The sequence below is a fragment of the Mus musculus genome, chromosome 4 (genome assembly GCF_000001635.26).
Source record: "Mus musculus strain C57BL/6J chromosome 4, GRCm38.p6 C57BL/6J".
Lineage (NCBI taxonomy): Eukaryota > Metazoa > Chordata > Mammalia > Rodentia > Muridae > Mus > Mus musculus.
The window spans coordinates 145021852-145047873 of NC_000070.6; the positions used below are offsets into that span (position 1 = coordinate 145021852).

General features: G+C 46.1%; 1 protein-coding gene across 11 annotated transcripts in view; it reads right to left on the reverse strand.

Annotated features, from left to right (window-relative positions):
• Positions 1 to 26022, reverse strand: part of Vps13d (vacuolar protein sorting 13D) — a 323993-nt gene that overhangs the window by 150807 nt on the left and 147164 nt on the right. For all 11 annotated transcript variants that reach the window (XR_003954929.1, XR_003954931.1, XR_881424.3 and 8 more), the window contains 2 exons: positions 24420 to 24554; positions 23110 to 23277 (listed from right to left, as the gene is read on the reverse strand). Coding sequence is in view for 5 of the 11 variants with exons in the window: in NM_001276465.1 (NP_001263394.1) it covers positions 23110 to 23277; positions 24420 to 24554 (303 nt within the window). In the remaining 6 variants the exon portion in view is untranslated. The remainder of the gene's footprint in view (positions 1 to 23109; positions 23278 to 24419; positions 24555 to 26022) is intronic.

Here is a 26022-nt window from a genome sequence, read left to right on the forward strand (position 1 = left end):
ATCAAATATATAATTAACCTTCTCAGGAAGGATCTACCAAAACAACTGTTTTAAAGTGCCAATGACCCAGGACTAACCTCTTAGAGAACTCACAGGAATGTTATTTAGATATACAGCTTAATGAGAAGACTATAGGCCAACAGCCTGTTTGGAGGACCCAGGACACTGGGGTTCAACTTCATTCTGATTTGATGGAGGTGGGGTGAGGAACAGGGCTTCGGGGTGTGGATAACACAGATCAGACCCTGCTCTGGAAACCATCAGTCCTGAGGCTTCCTGACAGGAGTGGCAGGTGAGTTCTGGACACCAGGAGGAAACAGCAAGTGCTTTCTGGTGGCAGCTATGGGAAAGCTCCTCCCACCAAGCCCACACCAATGTTGATGTGGTCTAGAGCATCAGTGGCACACCTTCTTGGAAACCTGATCCCCACCAAAGTTGGCTTCTCAGCCTCACCCTCTCCATCACTCTGTAGTTAGTTACAGAAGTAAAGTTAATGGAAGCTAAGCACAGTTTCCTTTGGGGCAATGAGAGGCACCAGGGGAGGTTGCAAAGGTATGAACTTTGTCCTTGGAGAGCCACCACAGGATAGAAGGCCAAGAACCTGCACATGGGCCTGAGTCAGATGTCAGGCCCCTATTGAGCACTGTGGAAGTTTTGGGTTGTGAGTCTCCATTTGCACTGGTGCGCAGCAACGTACCTACTTTACTATGTGGCTGACAAGATCAGCAACAGCAACTCAGGACCTGGTGTCTAGCTAGTAGTCCTACCACCATTAGTCAGCTGCTAGTCCTAGGACAGTCACCCTTTTCAAAGGGTTAGAATTGTGGTCAGCCACAATTAACTTTAACACCCTATTCTTCACAGCAGATAAACTGAAGCCCCAAACCAAGTTGTCAGAGTAGGACCACCTATAAAGTTACAGTGTTCAGAGAATGGCTTCCAAAACTTTCCAGCTGTGACTTCAAGCAACTTACACAGTGCATGTCTTTACAAAGCACTGGACTTTGACTGGGGAGATGAGCACCAGCCTTGGGTCCTGTCCTGCAACCCCAGGTCTCATTACAATGACAGTGATGACCTAGATGCATCAGCTAGCACTGCAGATCTGGAGCACCAGCACTGACACAGTCTGAACACCTGCGCCAAAGCCCCACAAGTGCTGAGGTACAGCCGTGTGGTGCACGTTAACGACAGTATCTGCAGGACACCCTAGAGCACCCACGCCACATTCTGAGCTCTTCCTCAGCTGGAGAAGAGCTAAACTCTGTGAAGAAATTGTAAGTGAAGGCCATGTTACCTTTTATAAGAGCTAGTGAGGGTAAAGACAAGAACCACCTTTTCTTCTTCTGAGAGAGTAGGAGAAATCATCTAGGAGCGAAGCCCAACATGACCCCAGCTCCTTCCAAATCCCCTCTGTAAAACCAGAAGCTCAGGAGGGAGCCTATGACAAAGGCGTGACTGCGGCTCATTCTTCCACAGCTGCCCGACACCCAGTGCCAATAAGTCCCTGCCCGGGAGAGCTCACTCTCCTCTCCAAATGCCAGCTTCTTCCAAATGCTTCTCAGATGCTTCATCTGTTTTTGTTTTGTTTTTGAGACAGGGTCTCTCTATGTGTGCCCAATCTGGTGATTCTCCTGTCTCAGACTGTAGGCATGAAACACCCTGACTAGGAGCTTCACTTTTGTTATTAAAGATGTCCACATCTAAGTTAATTTACTATTCTTACTCTTCTGCAACAAAAACTATTTGTGCAAGCCATTTAGTTTTGCTGTTTATCACTTGTGAGTTGAAAGCATAAAGAGATATTCACAAGCTACTATTATAAAAGTCTGCCCTTCTAGAAAGCAGCCCTTTGCGCTGACTTTGAGATTATCCTGTATAAACCTATGCTGCTAAACAACTCCCAATCCTCCTGCTCAATGCTGGGATTGTGAGCACAGGGATTAAGACAGTGACCTCCTATCACTTTGGGGACCCATGCATGGACATCTTTAAGGTCAGTTCCTCATACCATACATCCAAGTGGGTAGGCAAAATAGACCAGTCTCCCCGTGACAGACAAGAAGCTGATATGCAGGCTGTGGCTGGGAAACACTCCCTCACCATGCCCTCAGCTTTGAAGGTAATCATCAACAGGGCGGAATGCTCACAAGCCAATGTCAGCGAGCGCTGAAGTGGTCTGACTGACCCAGGGTACAGTCACCTTACCCCCTTGTCTCACTGTCTTGAGACTAAGGAATGCTGGCGTCTGACACCCAGAGTATTCAGAGGAGATACAACTCTCAGAGATTTCTAGAGAAAAGGACCAAAGTCCTTACTTAGGATGTGAGCGACTTAAGCTTGGATATGTGGCTAGTCTACAGGCAGCAGTCCAAGAGCTACGGGGGCCACCTAGAGGCTGTGTGTGTGTGTGTGTGTGTGTGTGTGTGTGTGTGAGTTGTAACAGAAAGACAATCACACTTGACTTCATATTCTGTCTGTGACACTTAATAGCAGAGAGACCATGGGCAGGGGCTTAACTCTTAGCCCCTAGATGAACATTAAAAAAAAATCCACTTTAAAGGATTTGATGAGGTTGGAAAAGGTGGCAGAGCACTTACTGCAGGAGAGATGATATATCAGACACACAATTAAAACTATGTTGAGCAGCTTCAACCCCTGTAAAATGGTAAACGCATTTGATAAGGCCACTATGACATGACAGGATCCTCTAGTGTAGTGCATGCTGTCTGCAGAGGGACCTGGCAGCTGTGGAGCAGAGCATGCACTGGGCTAGCACTGGAAAAGCTACTGGCATCTGGGAGGTCATCTGTGAGTGAGTCGTCACTATGGTGGTTACAATCGACACCTCCACAGCAGAGGGGATTTGCAGAGTTAAGTCAATCCAGCTCTTTAAAAAAAAAAAAAAAAAAAAAAAAAGCTCAAGCCTACAAAACACTTAAATCTTCAAGTGACCGTCAGCCTAGCTAAGAAGAAAAGTGCCAAGGAACAGAACGTCCTTCAGAAACCTGCTCACGCACTTACAGTGGGTTCCCTTCTGTAGCTGACGGAAGCATCAGCACTCGACACACTTGTGCATTTTGGCCACAGTCCAAAGTCATTAAGTTCTATAAAGCAGTGTTTTCAGCACAGGGGTAAAAACCCTCAGAAGTACTTTAAGGTGCCCATTCTCCTGAACAGCTAACACACACTGTGCATCAACACTTCTCATTCCAAAGTAATCCTGTTGTCTGTACACACGGAAACACTGAGTTAGTCTAGGCTGGGGACCTGGCTCTGAACCACTGATTTCAGAAATTTAAGTAGAGAGTAGAATGGCATAGAGGGAGAGAATTCACACTGTGTCCCTCGGCTCTGTCCTGCCTGTTTCCCTGACCCTAGCATGATACTCAGCAAGCATGGGTGCCAAAGGTATTTGGCTAGTGTAACAGGATCCTAGGCTTCAGTTTCTCCCTGTTCTCTGGGGCTCTTCTTTCACAGTTATTTACCTAATGGAAAGTTCCTCCTTAAGATCCTTGCAAACTGCTGGTGACAGTATCTTTCTTGTCACCAGGGCATTTCACAGGAAAAGAGAAAGAAGTAACAGAACTCTGTGGCATCGGGGAGAGGTTTTCTTTTCAGCCAAGAGCAAGACTGTACAACTGCAGCATGACCAGCAACAGTTCCAAGTTCACTCAGCAGTGCCCGGGACACACAATCACAATGGCCATCGCCATGCTGTGCTACAGGCTGGCGGGAGTTCTGGGTGGTGCTGCCAACGAGTCCAGCATGCTGGAACAGAGCAGTGGCATTTGTGTGTCACTAACAGGGAGAGTCATCTAGTTCATCTAGACCCCAGTTTATCCATCTGCACGTCTCTGCTTCAGAAGACTGCTCTGACGGGTAGCAGAGGTAGCTGAAGCAGAGCACTGGACCCAGGGACTGCTCATCAATTTTAGCAAGTTTCTCAGCAGCAGTTTGGGACTTTACACTCTAGAGTCAGTCTCAACTCTGCTGGTGCTATCGAAAAAACCTCCTTCAGGTCGGTTGAGACTTGACTCACTTCAAAATTAAGGTCCTACTTTCTTCTGTTTGGTATCATGAAAACAGTTGCAAATAAAAAGCAAAACAAAACCAAACCAAACCAAACCAAACCAAAACAAAACAACAAATCTGTTCTGGGGCTGGGAATTATTGCTCAGCGGTAGAGCACTTGCCTAGGTTCAACCTGTAGCATTACCACACGGAGAGAAGGAAAGGGGAGGGCAGAAAGCTTCCAAAATATTCTGGGAGTTTTGTCTTGACATTGAACCTTTCTGAAATACTTATGAACAGAAAGTTAAAGGAAATAATGACCCTAAACCAGTAACTATCTGTCACTGACAAAAGGCAAACTGCTCTGTCAGTTGGACAACTGTAAGGGTTGGAACAAATGGGGACACACTGTAGAGGAAAAAGGGAAAAGAAAAGGTACAAGTTTGGGTTTAGTGAAAAGGGGATATTTAGGAACCCCCATATTTCTGCCTACAGAACACAGAGCATGCTGTTTCCACTTCTGTTTGGTTTGACTCTATGCAGTCCTGAGGACACAGACCCAACAGGGAAGCCCTGAGAACAGTAAGGCATTTGAAAGCTGGGCCAGATGCTCGCTCTGTGTCAGCAGCACCTCCAAGCTGTGACCTTGCTTTTCCCTCTGTTCTCTGGAATCTTGAGGCCTTCCAGCTCTGGGATGTGCCTGTGTAGCTATTTCACGGACAAACACTTATCAGGACAGGCCACTCCTTCTCATTAAGAAACAAAGTTATCCACAGGCACTCGATTATCTCAGAGCACAAGGTCTAAAAGCAACCAGAAAGGTCCAGCATGGAGACTGCTGGGGTCGTAACTGGCCCGAGGCGCACACCAGCTGAACTGGCAAGTCTCTGCTGTTCTGCAACTGTGACCCAGTTATGAACTCAGATGTAGTTTCAGATTAATCCGGAAGCTCAGAGTGGTTTGAAGCACTTCCATAATAGGATTTGGCTTTTTCTCTCAAAAGGGCTGGTAGAGTTTGCAACAAGACTGAAAGCAGAGGCAGCAGAATGGAGGCAGACTTGGAAGAGTGACCTCAACAGAGCAGTAGACCAGGTTCAGGCAAGTCTTGACGTTTTCCCACATTGATTACAAGAATCATGTAGGCAACGTGTCTCTTGGGTTGTTTTTGGTTTTTGTTTTTTTCAAATTTAAAAATTACATTGATTGCCAGACATGATGGGGCACACCTTTGATCTCCAGCACTTGGGAGGCAGAGGCAGGTGGATCTCTGTAAGTTTGAAGGCAACCTGAAGGCATAGTGAGTTCCATGTCTAACAGAGCTATGTAGAGGAATCCTATCTTAACAACAAAAACTAAAGTGATTGATTGATTGATTTACAGGGGTGGGAGGTGGTGGAGGGAGGTTATATGTGTGCTACTGTGTTTGTAGAGCTCAGAGAACCATTTGTCAGAGTCAGTTTTCTCCTGTTACTATGTAGATACCAGGGGATCAAACTCAGACTACCAGATTTGGAGACAATCACCTTTTTACACTTTGAGTCATCTCAGAAGCCCAGGAAGCCTCTTTAAAGGCAGTTGTGTATGGAACTTGGCCCTTTAGTGGCTGCACATGCTGTAGTAATCAGACTTGATGCCAGCCACACACCCCCTAACCCCCTCAGCCCTGCCGAGACGCCTATGACACAGAGAGGAAAGCTGAAGGTGGCTCTGAACAGCTGTACCATCTTAAGATGATTTGCAACTGATAACCAAAAGTTCATGCCCAAGTACTGAGCCAGATTATGAGGAAAAATACCCTCTGTAGTGGTCACATCATGATGCCTTGCTAGACTGGTGAATTATCTCCACTCTAGTGAGGCATATTGACATCATTTTTAAACATTTAAAAAAATTATTTTATTTTATGTGAATAGGTGTTTTCCCTATATATCTGCACAGCACATGCATGCAGTTCCCAAAGATCAGAAGAGGGTGTTGGATTCCCTGGAACTGGAGTTACAGGTGGTTGTGGGGTGCCATGTAAGTACTGTGTTATTGAACCTGGGTCCTCTGGAAGAGCAGCCAGTGCGCTTATCTTCTGAGCCATCTCTAGAGCCTTGGCAAACAGACTTTGAGAAGTAGTCCCAGGCCACCCCTTCCATTAGCACTGACTAAGCCAACTGAAAAACTCGCTTTAGGGATGTTTAAGAACAAAACACAAACATGTCACTTACAAATTGACCAAAATCTCAAAATACAAAAATTTGGAAACTGAATGGGGGATTCCTCAACAGGAAAGAGACAAACTATTCCTGCCCACTTCTCTGCCGCCACTACAAGGTACAAGGACTCCCATCTTGAGAGGTGCAGTGTGTCTCAGATACCAATGCCAAAGTCTGACAAGAAACGAGGGGGTGACCCTGTGACCAAGAACCATCTGACATCAGGCAGAGCCCCTGCTGTGAACCCGGATGGGGCTCAAGGCTTTAGGAAGAGAACAGTCCCCAGTTTCTTCCAATGAGTGAAGCTGAAGTTGGAGGCAACTTTGGAGCAGTGCAGTTGAGAGAAAACTGCCAGTTGCTCTGACCATAGCATATGCTTTGGAACAGTACCTGGGCCCACCAAAACCAGCTAGCAGAGGGCGCTACTCCGTGACAGCACCTGTGAAACCACTTAGCCAGTTCAGTCCTCCCAGCAGGACAGCTACAATCCCTACTTCCCAGAAGATACCAGGAGTGTGAGTACAGCCAACCAAGGTGTGCTGTGCTATCTCCCTCAACGTGAGTGTTTAGAGAGAGAACTCGGAGAGAGATTTATTATCTCTGCGGGAAAATGCCTTCCAGAATGAAACAGAACTCACACAGAGACCCAAGGCATACACCTTTCTGCTTGTAGAAGTGAAGCTGGCAAAGTCCTGTGGAATCCTGGGGGTTAAAGGTCATTAAAGTTCATCTAGCCTTGCTTCTTCCTTCTGCCCACCCTGCAGGTCCCCTTGTCTTCCCAGAATTCTTGACTCATTAAGAACAAATATTCCCAGGCAGGGTAGACAGTCTCTGAGAACATATTAGCCTGTTTGGGGGGTGCTATTTTGGGACAGAGGCTGCATTTTGGGAATGCCATGCACAAAGTCGCCGTTCCCTTCCTTCAGGCAGTGTCTGGAGATGAGACCTGTGAGTGTGATGAGCTAGACATGAAAGATGCTGAAGCTGTCTTTAGCCTCTGGAAGAGCAAGAAAGTTTAGTGCAGTACAGGTGCTCCCATCTTACTTAGAAAGGGGAACAAAACAATCACAGGAGGGAGGGACCTGGATGGGAGAGGGTAGGGGAAGGGAAAAAGGTGGGGCAGGATCAGGTATGGGTGGAAGACAAAAGAGAAGCTCCGAGGGCCAGGAGAATAAATAGAAATATGCAGCAATGTGGGGTGGGGATAGGGGGAACCACTAGAAAGACCCAGACACCAGGGATGTGGGAGGCTTCCAGGACCCAATGGGGATGACATTAGTGGAAATGCCCAACAGTGGGGAGATGGAACCAGAAGAGACCCCCTCCAGTAGTAAATAGACATGGCACCCAGCTGAGGGACCACCCAACCATCTCAAAATTTTTGACCTGGAATTGTCCCTGTCTAAAGGAAATGCAGGGACAAAAAAAAAATGGAGCAGAGACTGAAAGAAAGGCCATCCAGAGACCAGCCCAACTTGGGATCCATCCCATGTGCAGACACCAAACCTGACACTATTACTGATGTCAAGATGTGCTTGCAGACAGGAGCCTGGCACACATGTCCTCTGAGAGGCTCTATCAGCACTTGACTGAGACAGATGCAGATACTTACAGCCAACCACTGGACTGAGCCTGGGGACCCCTATGAAAGAGTTAGGGAAAGGACTGAAGGAGCTGAAGGGGATTGCAAGCCCATAGGAAGAACAGCAGTAGTAACTAACTGGACCCCTCAGAGCTCCCAGGGACTAAATCCCCAACCAAAGAGCATTCATAGGCTGGTTAGTGGCCCCTGCCACATATGTAGCAGAGGACTGCCTTGTCTGGCCTCAGTGGGAGGGGATGTACTTGTTCCTGTGGAGACTTGATGCCCCAGAGAATGTGGATGCTAGTGGGGTGAGGTGGGAGTGGGTGGGTGGGGGAGTACCTCTTAGAAGCAAAGGGGAGGTGGGATGCCTGTGGAGAGGAAACAGGGAAGGGGACAACATTTGAATTGTAAATAAATAAAATAATAATAAAAAAAGCATTAAGAAAGAAAAGAGAGATTTGGGTGGGAAGAGGAATGAGTGAAGACCTAAGGTACTGAACTAAGTCTGGCCTGCTTCTCTGAGAAGCTTGAGCCCAGCTCAGATGAAAAGACAAGAGAAGCTTCTTGGTAAGGTGGAGCTAATTGTCCCCATCGTGCAGGTAAGCTAAGACAAAACCAAACTCTCAGCATAGGGATTCTGTATGAACGCTGAGAGAGCCCTGGCTTTGCCTAGGACTCAGAGTCTCAAGAGGGCCTGCTTCCCAGACATCCATCTTTTCAATGTAACCTCATGCAGTAGGAAGGATGAACTGGTTCATTTTAAAAGGTCTCTCATGTGCCAAGCATGGAGATGCAAGTTTGTAATCCCTGTATTTAAATGGCTGAGGCAGGAGGATCTTGAGCTTGAGGCTGGCCTGGATTAAACCACAAGACTATCTAAAAACAATTATAATGATTATTTCAAAAATAAAAGGATACTGGACAACCAGATGTAGTGGCACATGCTTCGAATCCCAGCTACTTGAAAGGCTGAGACAGAAAGATCACTTTATGTGCATGAGTTACAGACCAGCCTAACCAGCAGTCTAAGACCTCATCTCAAAATAGGGTGCTAATCCCAATGATGAGTGCTCCTCCACCTTCATGACCTGATCACCCGCCAAGACTCCCACTGCTAGTGATATGACCTTGCAGGTGAGGAGCCAGAACTATGATGGAAGTGGGGATGGGGGTCTGTGCATGAATTGTCAATCCTTAGCATATGCTAATTTCTCCAAGGTTTATAATAGTGACTCATCCTACTCAAGTTCAGGACACAATTGGCCAGCCACAAAGTTTTAAGTTTTGGGTGATGGTGATGGGCACACAGGCATGCTGAGAAAGTCGGGGTCAGAGATTCCATCCTGACAGATAGTCTTAAGAGGTTTGCACCAGGGACTTTTCCTTGACCATATATGCCAAGAAACACAACTTCAACCCTTAGTCAAAGGACCCAGGCTGCTTCCCAGCCCAACTGCTGGGCAAATGACTCCAGTGCTATGACTCTGAGCACTAAAACCCATTGGCTCAAAGGGTCTAAGAAGTCACCAAGAAGCTACCTGTCCTTAGTCTACATAGCTGCAGGAAAGCAGAGGTCACGTGTGCCTCAAGATAAATGCCTTCTTTTAATCCATACGTGAAAGAGAAAAATCTCAGGCAAGCTCTTGGCACTGTTAGCTGCACTGAGAAACATGAGAGGACAGATTTCCAGAAAAGAATCTACAGATCAAAGTAGGTGAGACCAAGGTTCAGGGGAGGAGGCCATGAAACATACTCCCATAGGAAACATGCTCTCCTCTCTCCATTCCAGGCCACATCTAGTTTACCTACATGCTAAAGAGATCATCAAGAAGCTTAATGGCTAGTTAAGTGGAGTTAGAGAATTTCCCAAATGTAGTTTGGGAGTCAGTGGAACACATTGCACATGCTGAGCTCCACATTCTGCAGAGCAGCGTGGCCTAAGACCTACTGCTTAAGACAGACCCCACTGCCTCTCTTCTTCTTGTGCTCCAGCTGCTTCACTTACAGTCCAAGGTCCTTAGTCTGCTGGCTCCAGCTTCTGGAGGGCAGTTTTCTACTGTGGCTTAGTGGAACACGTGGTTAATGAGAAGTGCTGAAGTGCCTGGGCAGAGCCACTCTGGCCATAAAGAGCAGTCTGGTGCATCTGCAAGGCACTGCAGCAAGCAGGCCGACAGAGTTTCCTTTGCTGTGAGCTCCGGGTACATAAGGGTTGGAGTACCAAGATGGAGCTTGCTGCCTAGCCTGATAACCTGAGTTCTATACCTGGAGCCCAAAGGGAGAGAATTGACTCTTTCAAGTTGTCCTCTGACCTCCATATGAGAACACATTCATACTTTATAAATAAGTAAATAAAAAAAAATTGAAGTCAGGTCTTCCACCCTGGAGTATGTGAGGCTGACAGTTTGGTGTGTCCTGACTGTGAAATGTGTGATTCTTTCTCCTCAACATACACAATGCAATTGTGAAACAATAACTCTTCTCCATGTATCATGACATGCATTGGAGGTACCATGACAACAGTACTAGGCTCTAAATGCCAAACACTTAAGTCAATTTATTTTCATTCCTTATGGGGTTAGGGGGCAAACAGTGGGTCAGTTTCCTAACTAGCCCAGCTGGCCAAGTGGTTCACCCACAGGCTCTGGCACAACCCCTGCCCCAACACATACAATAGCCTGGTGTGTCACACAATACATACTCCCTCCTGTGCCCTCTCCTGTCTGCAATCTATTTGTATGGCACCCATCTCCAAGGATTCCTCCTTCCGTTCAGTCCTCCCTACTGAACACATGGTTCCCACCCTCTTCTTTCCTATACTGTGGTCCCCAGAGAGGCTGATACTTGGCTTTCTCCGCCAACTCCTTGGTATCTAGCATAGAGCCTGGTGTTTCTAGCTGTCTACATACAGTTGCAAGCTAAAGGAAAAGCAAACCTGTTAATTTGTTTGACTGTCTTGGGTTTTGGGCTTTATAGTTTAAAAGGTTTTTGCATAACTCTGTATTTAGGTAGGTCTGTATGTAGAGCTTCACTGAGTGTCTCGGGCTCTGGGCTGCATGCTTCATCCTTGATAAAGCCACAGCATCTACAAAAACGTTTCTGTACAAAAGAAGAGTCTAGGAAATGACTTTCAGCTATGCTGAGTACTCTCTGAACCTCCTTGAGCCCAGCACCTGCCATGGTTAACCCCCACAAATGAGGTACTCAAGGGGATCCAGCAGGGAAGCCTGCTGACAGTGCATCATCTCTGCACTGTCACAAGATGGGCCTTGCTCTTCTACTTTTGAGCATTGTAACAAAGATCTGAGTGAGTCTTTTGTAAAGGGAGCAGTTGGGACCATGGTGCTAAGAATTAGGCAGATTAGATTGGGGTTGTTGAGGTAGCTCAGCGGTTAAGAAGCAATCTTCAGAACTCAGACAAAACCTTCTGCTCTCCACACATGTGCTGTGGCATGCACACTCATGCACACTCACAATAATAAATATGTTTCAAAGACCAAATCACTTTGTGTTAAAGCCATCACTGTGCCCAGCACATGGAAGACAATAAATGTTAGCTACTACTTTAAAACAAAACAGCACTGTTTAGAATTGAACCTGGGGCTTCATACATGATAGACAACACTGATCACTGAGCTACACCCCCCCCCCACCCCCAGCGTAGCCTTTCCTATTTGACAGATGCTCATGCAGCTACCTGGTTAAACACAAAGCTACCTACAATGGCACAATGGGTGCTGATAGCTACCCCCACTTCTCCTGTACATCAACACTGAGGAATAAAAGGAAATGCAGTTCACAGATGACAGTATTCCATGTGGTCTGGCTCCTTTCTGCACTGTGACCACACAGTCCACAGACAGCATGCAGGTGGACAAGCTGCCTGCTCATTTTGGCAAAAGATTATGAGAGACAAAAGCCAAGGAAATACAAAATTAACATTGTTGTCCTCTTTATCAGAGCAGACAGAGCCAGATGTGGCCATAGTCCCTGATAAACAAAACGGGCTTCTGGCTTTTGCCCGGAATTTCCTGGGACTCTTATCAGTAGTGCAGAACTAAGTTAAATGTTTCTTTGCACAAAGTTATGAGAAATGAATCAGATGTAGTAAGAAAGACTTCTGTGAGAACAAAACTGCTCTTGAGCAGTGTATTATCATGGGCAGATTAGGGCAGTCCAGAACTGTAAATACAGTTAACTGTTTACTGGAAATGATGGGAAGATGTATGCTAAGTAAATACATAGATGAGCATGTGAACCAAACATTTACAGGTGACGTATGTTTTCTGAAGCACAGTATGTTGAATATATGTGTTATGATAGAACTGGCCAGCGGTCTCCAGATTGTACAGTCTGACCTTCAGTGCCACACTGCTGCATCTCCTCTGCTGACATGCGAGAGCATGTGTGGACTTAGTTATTCAGAGCTCCCAGCCATATCTTTTCCAGCAGACAGGTGGATTTTTTTTTTTCAAGCAAAGGGGAAAAATCTGGGTCATACCCTATGTGCACATTTGTTGCTGGATATGTAAAAGCCATAAGTGTGTGGGATACGAGCTACTGTCCAGCAGGTTTTCAAGGACAGAGTCAATTCAGCGAGATGTGCTCTTGGTGGTACATGAATTCAACAAAATGAGCACTTAGAACCAATAAATACAGTTCCAGGCGGAATGAACAACAATTTTAGATTAGAAATATTCACACCCATGGACTGACTCTGCTTTCTTGTTTTAAGGAATTAAGAATGTGCTGGAAATTTTGGGAATGTACTTTAAATCTTTCTTCCTCCTTCTGCAACCCTCTTCTCCTTCCTACCCTCCCTTCTTCCTCGACCTGGCCCCCTCCTGACTCTTCCCCCTGTCAAAGCCTTTATTTGCTCCCAGGCTACCCAAGTGGCCTGGCTAGCTAACACTCTCTGACACTGGCCTACTGGCCTGATGTGGGTCCTGGGCAAGCCTGATTAGAAATCCCTTGCACCCCAGTGGCTCTTATCTCCACAGCTGCCTGAGGAGTTTGGTATCTTCTCTCCCCACCCTCCCGGGGAAGCTGGCCCAGCAGGTGCCCATTGGCAATAGTTTTATGTTACAGGCCTGAATGAATGATCCCCGCAGGAGCTGCCGGCTGTTTTCACAGACACAGAGGCAGTCAAAAGTCCACCGCGTGAACTTGGAATGACCCCAGCTGCAGAGTCACTGGCGGGTTCATCGGGAGGGCAGGCACGCTTTATTAAACAACTAATACTCTTCACAGATAACTTTGCAAAAAAGCAAAAGTGTTAACTCTTTGCAATCTTGCTCTGACAAAACACCTCAGCTGTGAAGAGTCTCCAGATGGAGGGAGCATGCAGGTCTGAATGAAAACAAGAACAGAGACAGAAATGGCACAAGTAGGAACGGTGCTCATCTGTCCCAGAGAGGGGTCAGGATTCAGTCACCATTTGGTTGGCTGGTTTGTCAGAGTGTTCTGGATTAAGGTAAAAAGACAAAATGCTAAGGTTTCACAAACTGACTCCAGTGAGGACTCCGTGGCTGGGAGTGGCCTGACAGTGACAGCCCTTGGCAAAGGCCAAAACCATGAAATCCGGGATGCAGATGTATCCAGCCCACCCTGCTTTGCGTTGCCCCAACTCCTGGCACCCACAAAGTTATAGGAAAGCCATCCAGAGCCTCCTGTGCCAAAAGAGGAGACCACAGTCAACAGAGAAAACACCCGGCACCAGCACTTCATCCAGCAGCGCATCCAGGGAAGAGAAGTTCAGCAAAGGCCTGTGGTTCAGATAGCCATAGTCCCACTGAGCACACAGCCGTTACATTCTCTGGGTTTGCTGCACACCCGAAAGATGACAGGCCTGGCTTCTTCCCATGGCAGGCTATTCCTAGATTCTCTTTTTATATAGACTTTAGAATGAACTGGTGACAATAACTGTTAATAGCAAGACACAGGGTAAACCATGAACATTTATTAGAGGAACCCCTCAGATAAATTTGGGCCCCAAAGTCTATGTGCCTATTAAAGTTCATCTCTGCCTTATGTCACCAGAGATAAGGTGCTCTAAGCCTGGTTAAGGAAGGGTTTCCTACTTGGCTTTGTTTGTGGGACGTGCAGCTTTGCCTGGGTTAACTGGCTGGATGAGATCCTGTTGAAAGACTAGCTAGGTGAGTTGCTTCAAAGCAGCCTCCCTCCTGACACAGGTGAGCAGATGGGTCAGAGCAACAACCCAAGGACATTTTCCACATTGTACATAGCACAGCCCTAAAAGCATAAGAGGAAACAACTTAGATCCTTGTCTTTCTTAGTCTGTTGTGGAAGACAGTCAAGGAAATACATAAAATCCATAGAGAGAGTGTTAAACAAGATGCTGGGGAAATAGAGTGGTGGGCAAGGTGCCTGCTGTGCAAACATAAGGCCCTGAGTTCAGAGCCAGGCACAGCAAACCTGTAACTCTAATAAGGGAGCGGGGGGAGATCAGATCCTGGGGGTCAGTGACATACCAGTCTAGCCGAAGCAGGTGAGCTCTAAGTTCAGGGAGACACACCATCTCAATAAGATGAATAAATAAGGTAAAGAGCAATAAAGATGCCTGATGTCAACCCTTGGCCTTTGCACGTGCATGCACAGGTACCACATGTGTGTAACCACACACACTCGGATAAGATGCAAGCAGCCTAAAGCTGCCCACCCAGCCACAGGGCAAGGCCTACAACTGAGAACCGGCCCTGGGACTACCTAGCTGCGAATCCTGACAGGGCCTTGGTTTCTCCTCAATGGTCTGCGAGGCTTAGTGCCAACCTTGATATTCTTTCCCATGTCTGCTATCCTCAGAGGTTGGGTTCTGGTCTATGTCTGAGAAAGGCCAACTCCCCAGGTCCAGCAAACTGAGACTTCTTGAGAATACAACATGCCCTTAGGGAAGACAGGGGCTCCCGTCTGTCATCATGTATGCTGTTTCCATAACAGCATTTGGACCTCAAGTCTGTTCTGTGTGTCTGTGACTCTAGGTTGACATAAGTCACTAGGTCTCTGTGTGACACTAAGTTGACAGCAGTCTCATCATCATCATCATTATTCCACAGAGAAATAAGCAGCAAATTGCCCCTCTTGTATTCAGAGGCCTAGCAATTCATCTGTCCGTTGATTAATTTGACTTGATTGGTCTCTCTTGGCAATTATTCTATAACAGTCTAAAATTTTCCTTTTCTCAGGCTGTGGAACATAGAATCAAAGTCTCTAATGTCACTAGAAATGGGTTATTAGACTCTGTCTGCCTTTGTTTCTCTCTGGATGTGTGACTGCAGCCTTGTGTACTTACCTGGGATCTTAGAGCCCACCCTTCACAACCCAACAGGAGAAAAGCCACCTGTGAGGGAAGCTGTGAGGGCTCCTGGAGGATTATCCTGGCTCCCTGGGGTAGCTCCGTCCAGAGGGCAGAGAGGGTTTGGCAGCCTGACCCAATGCTAACTGCCCCATTTGAGGCTGGTGACTTACTTTCTCACCACTCAGAGGAAAGTGATGACAGCCTGGCCTGCTGGCCCCATAGGGATGTTGCAAGCCTAGTGAGTTCAGACATGAAAGTGTTCCAGCTCCTGAGGAGGAAGCAGCAGTGACTGCTGTAGGAAATGGCCTGAGGCTGCAGAGGAGCCCAGGGTCCTGTTCTCTTCTTCGAGCTCCATTTGACCCTCCAGAAGCTAATTACTTACAATGTGACTCAACGTTTTCATCTGTCAAATGGGGATAATCCTTGACCTCCAATGTCTAAGTGTGTGAACACCATGTGGTGACAGGAGCCTGCTACAAAGGTTAAACGCCTATAAAACCTTCACAGAGCCTCTGTGCCTCCTTTTATGACTTTGCCATAATCCTTGCCCGTTTCCAAGTTACCAATACAGAGGAAATCATTCCACTGGCTATAATACCTGGCTCTGAACATCACAAAACAAAACAAACAAAAAACAGAACTGAAACAATGGTTTTGAAAGCACATTCTGCTTAACAGTCACTTCTGAAAAAACACTAAGCATTTAATGCCTGAAAACTAAGGTTTTATTACATAAATTTAATTTACCTAAGTATTTCCCACTAAGAAAGCACACAGCTCTTTCCCACCCACACTTTTATTCAATAGGTCAAGAGGAACTCTATAGAGGAACTAGGTTTGTTTCTCCTTCTGACAGTTCGCCAAGGCTTCTTGCCATGTTGGGCAGAGCCAGAGCCAGAGCCAGAGCCGGAGCCTGCTGGAACCCTGTGTGATGGATGTGTAAGAACTGAGGACCAGGGTGAGAGGGCACATCCTCCAAGTCAATGTTTCTGGGATGGGGTCTCACTGTGTCTTTCAGGATGGCCTTTAACTTGTGGTTCTGCAGCCCATGAGTGCCCTGTTTCTATTTTGGTTAACTGCAGGCTTCAGATATGTTTAGGACAGACATGTAAATCAACCGTTCTACAGTTTCTGTTTATTTCACATTAAAAACTAAACAACAGATAATAAAAAACAGGCTGGTGTTCTATTTCATAACTTTGCTGAACATACACAATGCAAAAATGCAGAGCCAAGTAAGAGAGACACCACATACAATGCAACTGGCTCACTTCCATTTTTCCTACAGCAAATATTTATGGCTGGTCACAAGAAATATCAGTCAAAAATTCCAGATAAGATCTTTGCCCTTGGGCAGCCTGAAGTCTACTCACCGATGCAAGCCATAAGCAGACATCTACATTTCACATTCCCTTAGGCCCCGGACCTCATCCTTGAGGAAGAGCAGGGTGTTCTTGCCCTATGGCCCCACAGTACTTTCCCATGGACTGCTCCCAGTCTGTACAGATCCCACTGCAACCCTCACCCTTGTGCAGGAAGTCCTACTCTACAAATGTGTGTGCTCTCTCTGTCTCTCAAACATACAGGCAAACACACATGGTGGGGAGGGAGGGAGGGAGAGAGAGAGAGAGAGAGAGAGAGAGAGAGAGCAGTTGCTGTTGAAACAGAAGCATGGAGTGCCATGGGAAATAAAGCAGTGAAAGAGCATGTTTGGTGACATTTGGGTGGGATGTGAGGTGTGGGATGGGCGCCACAGACAAAGGGAAAACACTGAGAATAAGATCAGGGAGAATAACACACAAGGGAGGGATCAGAACAGCCATCTCTGCGGTCTTCCTGCCTTTACCTGACTCAATGGGCGCTTCCTAATGTTTGCCTTATGGTCACTTTCCTCACACTAAATTAGACACTTCCTTCTTAGAAATACACAGGAGGGCCCCCCACTGGAGATGAACAGAAAGGAAAGAAGATATCACATTTCCCACATGCCTGTTGGAGTGAATATGGTGTCCCTCTGCTTTTCTGTACTGAACAACCGTGCTCTCCTGTGGTCATGTTGGGATGCCCTTGGTTCCCTATGAGCTAGGCCTGAACATGTTATCTTTTGACTACAGGGCAAGAGAAAGAAAAGGCCCATGTGCAAGTCTTCTAGAAGTACCTTTTTCCTCCATGGTCTTTCTTCCCCAACACTGTTTAGATTTTTTAACATAATGATTTGATATAAGCTCCAATTCTTGCAGCTTCTCCATCCACAAAGATTCTGCTCCAATCTCTTTTTACCTCCATTTTGCTTTTTGTGATTTCTCAAATATGACACAAATAACACCCTGGTTAATTCCTAAGCCTATAAGAGGAAAGTCATTTTCATTCGCTTCTTGGCTCTGAGGCCACTCTGCCACGGAGAATTTGCTAGTAAGGCTCACAGAGGGCACTGGCACGAGAGACTCCAAGACCAGGACCAGGCCTATTTCTGTAGCACAAGGGAAGACTCATGAAAAAATGTCCAGCAAAGTTCTATAAGCTAGAGTACCCAGGAAAAAATTCAAAGCCTACCAGCTTCTGTTAGATCATCTTGATGGAGTTATTTCTAGATCTCTGCTTCTTCTTCTTCACCTGTAAGATAGTGGTGGTGACCTCTCCCTATCTTCAGGTGTCATCAACGAAGAATGACTAAGACCAACAGAGACTAGGAAGGAATGGTGAGGGGCCAAGGAGTGCCAATGAGTAAATACAAGTTTTAATTTACTCCAAGAAGCAAACTATGGAGCAGGCCAAGAGGACTAAGCTTACAGAGCAGGCCAACGGGACTAAGCGTAAACTCAGAACACTGTCTCCAGTGTTCCCCCTGGCTTTTAAACTCAATTGCTAAGCCTCTGAAAGCCACTTGCTTGTAGGACTGAGACACAAGGTGTCTCTACAGAGATTTAAAAGCTATGGGAGAGACCATGGGGAGGAAAGAATGACAGGCAAAAGCAAGGGAGAAAAACAAGTAAACATTCTACCACTAACTGATAGGAGGGAAACACAACGTTTCCTAGTTTCAGGCACTCTGAGATGAAGTTAAATATTATTTTCTTAGATTATTCTTAATTTTGTGTGTGTGTACGCCTGAGTGTCCACAGAGGCCACATGAGGGCATCAGATCCCCTGAAGCTGGAAGTAGAGATGGTTATGAGGTACCATGTGGATGCTGGAAAACTGAACTCAAGTCCTCTGCAAAAGTGGTCAGTGCTCTTACCTGCTGAGTCATTTCTCCAACCCTTAAAACATTAGTATTTTAAAACATCCTAGTTACCTAGAAATGCTTAAAATAGTGAAGTAGCACACAAAAGTTACAACTCAGGTCATCCACTCCAAGAAAAGGGGCACCAGGAAAGGTGTCTAAAGACCAGTCAGATTACACATTGTGATTTGTAACAAGGATATTGGTCCAAAAAGTACTTCTTACAAGCAGGTAGAAAATTTTAGAGATGCCAATTATAAAGGTGATAGAACTCAAGGAAAATAGAATCTTCCAGTGACAGTGATCCTGATCTTCAATGGCCAACAACAGTTGATGTGTCCTTCAGAAAATTGTAACAATTGAGTGTAGCTCATTTCAACTCACTCTGCACAACACTTTGGGAAGATCAGACACTGACAGGAAGGGCATGAAGGTTTATTACTAAGCTTGATCATATTAAATTTCTTTTAGTAGCCATATTTGTACTTAGATAGGAAAGCCACTGCACCAGGGGACACAGAGGTCTTTTTCTCCTCAACTTTTCCTGCTTTGCGTCCTTCCACCAGACAGTTGTTCTTCTGGGTGATGAGGTACAGCGATTTGGAATGTGTGCTGCTGACTGCTGAGGTGACAACTTCAGGCCCCCACACTTGACTAACACTAGGAAATGAAGGGTTGTCATTTACTTCCTCCCAGCCTGTGGAGTTCCCTGCTCAGCTGAAGGAGAGAATGGCTAAGTTGTTCTTGGGAACCTTGATCACTTGGGATTCCCATGCCACCAATCAGCTCCCCTGTGCCAAACACACTTCTGACCACCCAGATGGTTGAGACTCGTCTGAGCAAGGACGGGTCAGGCAGCACTAGAAAACTGCCTCTAACTACACTTAATTCAAAGTAAGGGAATCCATTTAGCCTTCAAAGTTATTAGAAGAAAATTAAGCAAAAACTCTGATCTCAAACATGTGAGTCACTTCTCCACATGTGACAACCTGAACATACCTCATCTGAGTCGAAAAAGGAATCCTTCAGGTGACTTGGGATCAAAATGTTTTTGAAGACAGAAAACCCTACATTCTCTAAGGGGTAGATCACTGTCTGAAGAAAATTTTGCTGAACTTAAAACCATGCCAACTTAAACACAGTAAAACCTGATGCTTACGAGAAGCCATCCACCTACTTCTCGATTATAGGTACATGGAAAAGCTATTATGGGGATAATCAGCTCGACAATAAAATGGAACAGTCACACATAATGACAAAAACAGACACAAGTCATAAATTGCCGTTCCCCTTCAGAATCCACACAGAACATTCTTTTGTGCGAAGATCTAACTTTCTCCTTGAACAAACAGTGTGTTAGTCTCATCTGAGTCCTATAAATATAGTGCCTGCAACACAAACACAAACAAATACTAGTTCCTAAACAAAGGCAGTTGGGCTGCCTGCCCTGTCTGCTGCAAGGCCACAGATAAGGCAGGCACTGGAACAGGACCTGTCAGAGAAGCTCTGAAATAGGAAAGTCCGGGTCCTCTGACCACTGCCATGTCCTAGATCTGGTTTCCTGGGACAAAGGGCCAGCACAGGGGAAATGGCTCAATGGCACACTGCTGCCCAAAATAGGGAGCAAAGAAACAGAACACATCATCTGAGGTCCTAGCTGGATTCTGTGGAAGTCATTCAAGGCCAGCCTCATTCTCTACCTGCCCCTATTGATCTACAGAGTTGCTAAAACCCTTGACAGTTCACACCAAGAGCAGCAGGCAGGGCCTCTGTTTGGCTTGTTTGCTCAGTCAGCATCTCACTCAGTAGCCTCTCTTGAGTTTGCTTGTCTCAAACTCAAGATTCTCCTGCCTCAGCCTCCTGAGTGCTAGGCTTTGAGGATGTGTTACCACTCCTGGCTATGATATTTTCTTTTGTTTACTCTTTAATCTATTGTTTTGTTTTTCAATATTCAGGGAAATGTCTGCCATAACCTTAGAGTTAAGGATCATGTGTAAAGTTTAAGTCAGTGAGGCAGGTCTGGTAAAGGAGCTCCTTCCTGCCAGCCAACGGCTGAGGGAGACTCAACCTTCTTTGGGGGACATGTCTGCTGATAACTTGTCCATGCTACCGTGGATGACCCCACACCCATGCAAATATATAATCAGTACTAATTGGACTCGGGGTTTATGCAGAACCAGAAAAAGAACGAAGAGGGGGACTGGAAGTTGGGAGGGAGACAAAATAGGGGCAACTAGGGGGAGTTGGGAAGAGGAAGTAGTGGATGGATGTGATCAAAATACACTGTAGCAATGTATGGAACTTTCAAAACGAAAGAGTGATCCAAGAAAGAGAAAGCTTCTGTAGGCACCTGCTCACTGGGGTCCTTCCTTACCTGGGAGCTCCACTGATACACTGGGACTAACAATGCCTAACCTAACTAACTGAGTTGCCTAGACAGCCAACGTCACGACACTTGCAAGCACTAAGCTCTGACTGCCTGTGGAGAGGGTGATCACAGGCGTCAAACCCACCCAAGCCCTGCAGGTGAGAGCATGATGGGAGACAGGACAGTAGTAGACTGCGCAGCTAAAAGAGCAACGTCTCTGTCTAGTAACAAGCTTCCAGTGGAAGTTGCTACTGTTTTCAACTCTCTAAAATGTCTGAAAAAGAACCTTAGACACACAAGGGAAGATAAGGGGAGGGGGTATGTGAGCTGGACTTACATCAAGTCTACTCTTGCCATTTTTTGTTATTTGACCTTGAAAATGTTTCCAAGCCCTTTAAGCCTCACTTCCTGATTTGTGGGGTAGAGATTAACTTCAACAAGGCAGTGAGTGGCAAGGGTCCATCTGTGGCAGGCCTGACAGACAGAAGACATTCAGCAAGGATTTATAAGGAAGAGTATGCCACATGGCAGTGCTATGCTCTGCCCTGACCCAGCACCTTTAACGCTGTTGGCACCAGGAATGCCCCAGAACTATCAGTGCTTTGTCCAAGTCACAACAAACTAACTTCAACACCATAGCAAAGCTGGGTGGCTGACAGTGGTTCCATGAGGGGCAGGGCCACCTTCTGCCCTCTTCCTCCCTGGAACTCTGAATCTCTAAATACTCTCCTCATGCCAGACTTGACTCCTGTGTCACCTGCACTTCCTTAGACTCCCTAATGAATGCAGAGACGCAAACAAAACATCTCAGCAAAACAACAATGAAGGTCTGGTCTCAACACTCAGAACTACAGGAAGATGGAGAGCAATAGCCCAGCCATACATACAGCACCAGAGCTGGTCTGATCTGGTCTCCGCAGACAGACCCACCCATGTGAAGCATGAGCTTTCTGTCTTGCAGCTAGATGGACTTTCCTTTGTCATAACAAATCCAGGGTTCATCAAAATAAATTAGAAAGCAATTTCCCTCAGTAGCAGCCTAAAACTCCAATACTGTTCGACTTACTGAAGACAAGATGAACTCATGAAATAAGCCGACTAAACACACAGTGAACAAAGTTTGCAGTTAAGCCCTGGAAAGCCCCTTATGCAAAAGAAATAACAATATAAAGTAGGACATCCAGTAAGATATAATAAAAGCTTTAAGTGGAGTGTTTACAACAGAATGTTGCAGGGCATTGGCTGACTAAATGAAGTGCTTAGAAGCTGAGCTGCACTGCATTACAGTGTGTGGGGCTGAGAGCAGCATAAGAAAGACTCCAGAAGAGATGGGAACTGTCTTTCACATCCTGTCCTGACTTTACTAGCTTCCAAGTTGTAATGTGAAAAATTCTTTCTTCTTCCCTCTTCTCTTATTCTGAAAGCAACACTTCTCTGTGCTGACCCACACAAGGTGAGCACTTTCAGTGACCAAGTCATAGCACAGCCTCAGACACTAATCTGAGGGAGACTATCCTCCCTGGTGACACTCTGGAAAAAGACACCTCATTCCCACCCCACATGCCTTATGATCAGGACCTTCCCAACGAGAGCATGGGAGGAGGTAGAAAGGGAGGGATTAGGGTACCCGGCCAGAGCCACTTTTCCTCTCAGCAGTTCATGGTGGAGTATCACCTGTGCCTCATAGGAGCCAGGCCCATAGGAAGGAGTAGCCAAGTATCCACAAGTGCTTCCTCAGGTCTCCCTCATGAATGACAGGCCAATGTCCGCATGAACAGACAGTGGAGCAAAGAGGGACAGGAAGGAGTCAGGCCCCAGGAACAAGATGGGCTCTCAGACAACTTGCATATGCCATGAAACAGCAGCTATACTCAGCCACCTCCTCTGCTCTCAGCTTCTCACACAGAACCAGCTGCTAGATACCAACAGTAGACCAACGAAACACCCACCAAGCAAGATGCCTGGGAACTAAGAGGTCACTGGGTTGCAAGGCTCAGGAGAACAGCCCCATTGTCCTCCTACAGCTGGCTTCACATGGCGTACAAGGCCACTACATTATTGGAACTCATTATTATTGGAACGGAGGGTGTGGGCCATACCCCAACCCCTTAATTTCAGGTTCACAAAAGTCCAGCTCATTCTGTTGGTGTTGGGAAGGATACACAAAACCCACAGTCAGGAGATTACTATAGTGACCAGGCAAGCCACAGAGCTGGGCTAGGAAATGAAACATGATGGAACATGACCTGCCTAGCAGACCTCCTTAGTGGAAGGAAGGTAAGCCATTGCAGCAAGGAACCCGAGGTTGTGATTGCAGCTTCTCCAGGCCAGCTATGCAGCAGTGAAACTCCAGTGACACAGAGGTCTCTTAAGGCTAATCATGGGATTTCATCAATATTCCCTTACCTTGGCGGCAGAATTTGACACTCCATGGGTAACATTTCTTATGAGACCCCCGACATTTCCATACTTTATCAGTCCAGTGACCCCTTCGGATACATCATTCAAAAGGCCCATGGGATTGCCAAGGAAGTCTACCGATCCTAGGATCCGAGCTGCCTGGCTAAGGAGTTCCTGTAGAATGGAAAGGGGGAGGAAAGCCACATCAGTGCCAGTGTCCCCAAGAAAAGATAGTTGGCATCTATCTCATTCTCCAGTACTGTCAACAATGACATTTTCAGTCTGCTAATGACCTCCTGGGCTCTCATGGATGGCCTTAAACTTCACTCAACACACACAGTAGGGACTGGTTCCAATACACATAAAAATATGTGTCACAGATAGTTAGGAGAATAAAAGTAGCTGTGAGACTGAAAAGATCCTTTGGGGATTTTTATGAACAAGCATTATACTCCCCTTCCCATGATCTCTGCTAGGAGAAATCAGGCAAGAGGAAGGAGGGAGCAGGCTCTCGAGTCTATACTTAGCTGGAGCATGTGAGGAGAGAGGGTTCAGGCTTGGCAAGCAAATTCTCACTGGGCCTTTGCCTGCCTGATCCCTGATTCCAGGAGTACCTACTCATGAACCTTAGAGGCAGTTGGGGAAATATTTCCTCATTAGGAAATGAGGAGGGCAGAAAAAGAAGCAAGATGGAATAAGCTTTGACTGTGAAAACTAACAAATTCTGTACGATCTGATGATCCACTAAAGGCTCTATATTTGGGGCTGTACAGTCTAGATTAAAAATACAAAACGGAAAATGTCTAATTTGGTTAAAAAAAAAAAAAACATAAGTTCAACTCCAGGTCAAGGCCCTCAGAGGCATTAAACAGTGGTGTGGTTGTTGAAAGCAGGCCATGCCTAGAACATAAAGAGTTCACAGGACTCTGTGCTGTCACTGAAGCATCAACTAAACCACAACGAGCTGTGCCTAACCTAGGGGAGTCCCCGGGACTGGCTCTGAGGAACAAGACAAACAGTTCTTAAGTCAGTCTTGGGATTCTTAAGGTATCTTGTGTGTGAGTGTGTGTGTGTGTGTGTGTGTGTGTGTGTGTGTGTGTGTGTGTGAGAGAGAGAGAGAGAGAGAGAGAGAGAGAGAGAGAGAGAGAGAGCGCTGACTCTCGAGACGTGACACAGTAGTGACATCTAAGTGACAGATCCCCAATACCTAAGAGGAAGCTGCTTGGCCCTGACTGTCCCCACCTGGCCCTTTCCCACCCCTCTCATCTGCTCACACCCGTCCCGTCTGCTCACACCCCTCCCGTCTGCTCACAAACCTCCTGGAAGTGCTTGAGGATGTCATTGATGATGAACTCCTTGGTCTCATAGGGATGCACCCGAGTGAAGGGATCCAGATTGATCACAGCATCTTCAAACCGAATCAGTGGGAATCCTAGGGTGCTTTTCAGAGCCTTAGATGGGGAAGAAAGGGAACTACATAATTCTAGAATCCATGAAAGACTATGAACTAAGAATTACCACCTAGATATAAGGATTTCCCCTATAATTACAAAAGTAAAATATGACAAAAAATATATAAATTTCTATTACCCAAAGTCATGCATATCTCAGCATTACAATAGCAAACACTGCCAGGCTCATAGTAGAATTCCTTCTGGTCTGTTTGAACCTGTATTTGACATGCCCTCCTTTCTGACTAATGTACACTGCACAGGGACAGCGCAGCCCTAACAAACAACACTCAATTTGTTTTCTTCTCCCTCTTATTGTCACTTGCATGTTCCTGTATGTGTGGTGTGTATGTGTATGTGTGTGTGTGGGGATTGAGCATAATCATGTGGACGTGTGTATGTGTTGAAATACAAAGCTGATATGAGTCTTCCTTGACTGACTTCCATCTTGTTCTTTGAGGCAGAGTATTCTCATCAAACTCAGAACTCCCAGACAGCCAGTCTTACTAGCAAGCTTGCTCCAGGCATCTCTTCTCGACTGGAATTGTAGACAGGGCAGCATGCCCCCTCAGATTTTACGTGGTGTTCTGGGATCCTGACTCCAGTCCTCTTGCTCACAATGGTAAGAGCTTTAACTACTAAATCATTGCAGCAGCCCCAAGGTCAGAAAGTAAATTGTCTTTTCTGCCTTAAAAATAGCCTGCCCCCTGTACAAACTATTTCTTTTCTCTACAGATTATGTTGTCCTGATTTGCATTGTATGCTGTTGTATATAGTATATCCTATTAATTTTCATTTTTACATATTACATCATACAAGTAATACCCATTTAACCATTAGTGTTGGTGGAAAGTTAGGTGTTGTTTTGAGACAGACAGGGTTCTCTACGTAGCCCTGGCTGACCTGGAACTTTTTTGTACACCAAGCTGGCTCTAGACTCACAGAGATCCTCCTGTCTCTGCTTCTAGAGTGTTAGGGTCAAAGGTGTGTACTGCCACACTGGCCACTGAGAATGTTTTACTACTATGAATGAAGTAGCTGAAGCATCCCCAAGTCCTTTGGGTGGCTCTCCATGTGTTGTTTTTGTTTTGTTTGGTGCATGTCTAGGAGGAGTGGAGCTGCTGGCTAATAAAGAATGAGCAGGTTCAACCTGAGTATATACTGCCAAAAAGTTTCACAGAGGAGCCAGGAAAGCTCGAACCTTTTTCAGTAGTCTAGTAAAGCCCCCTGTTCTATGTTCACATCAATAACGGGAAGAAATAACTTTCCTGGGGTTTTGTTGATTAGTTTTTGTGTATGTGTGCTGCTGGAACTGAACCCAGGACCTTATGCTCACTAGGCAATCAGTCACTCTGCCCCTGAGATATACCCCTAGATCTTACGGTATGTGCTGATACCCCGGTTCATGAATGATAATAAGGCTGTGCACATTTTATAACCATTCTAGCTCCTGGACACTGTTTCTATA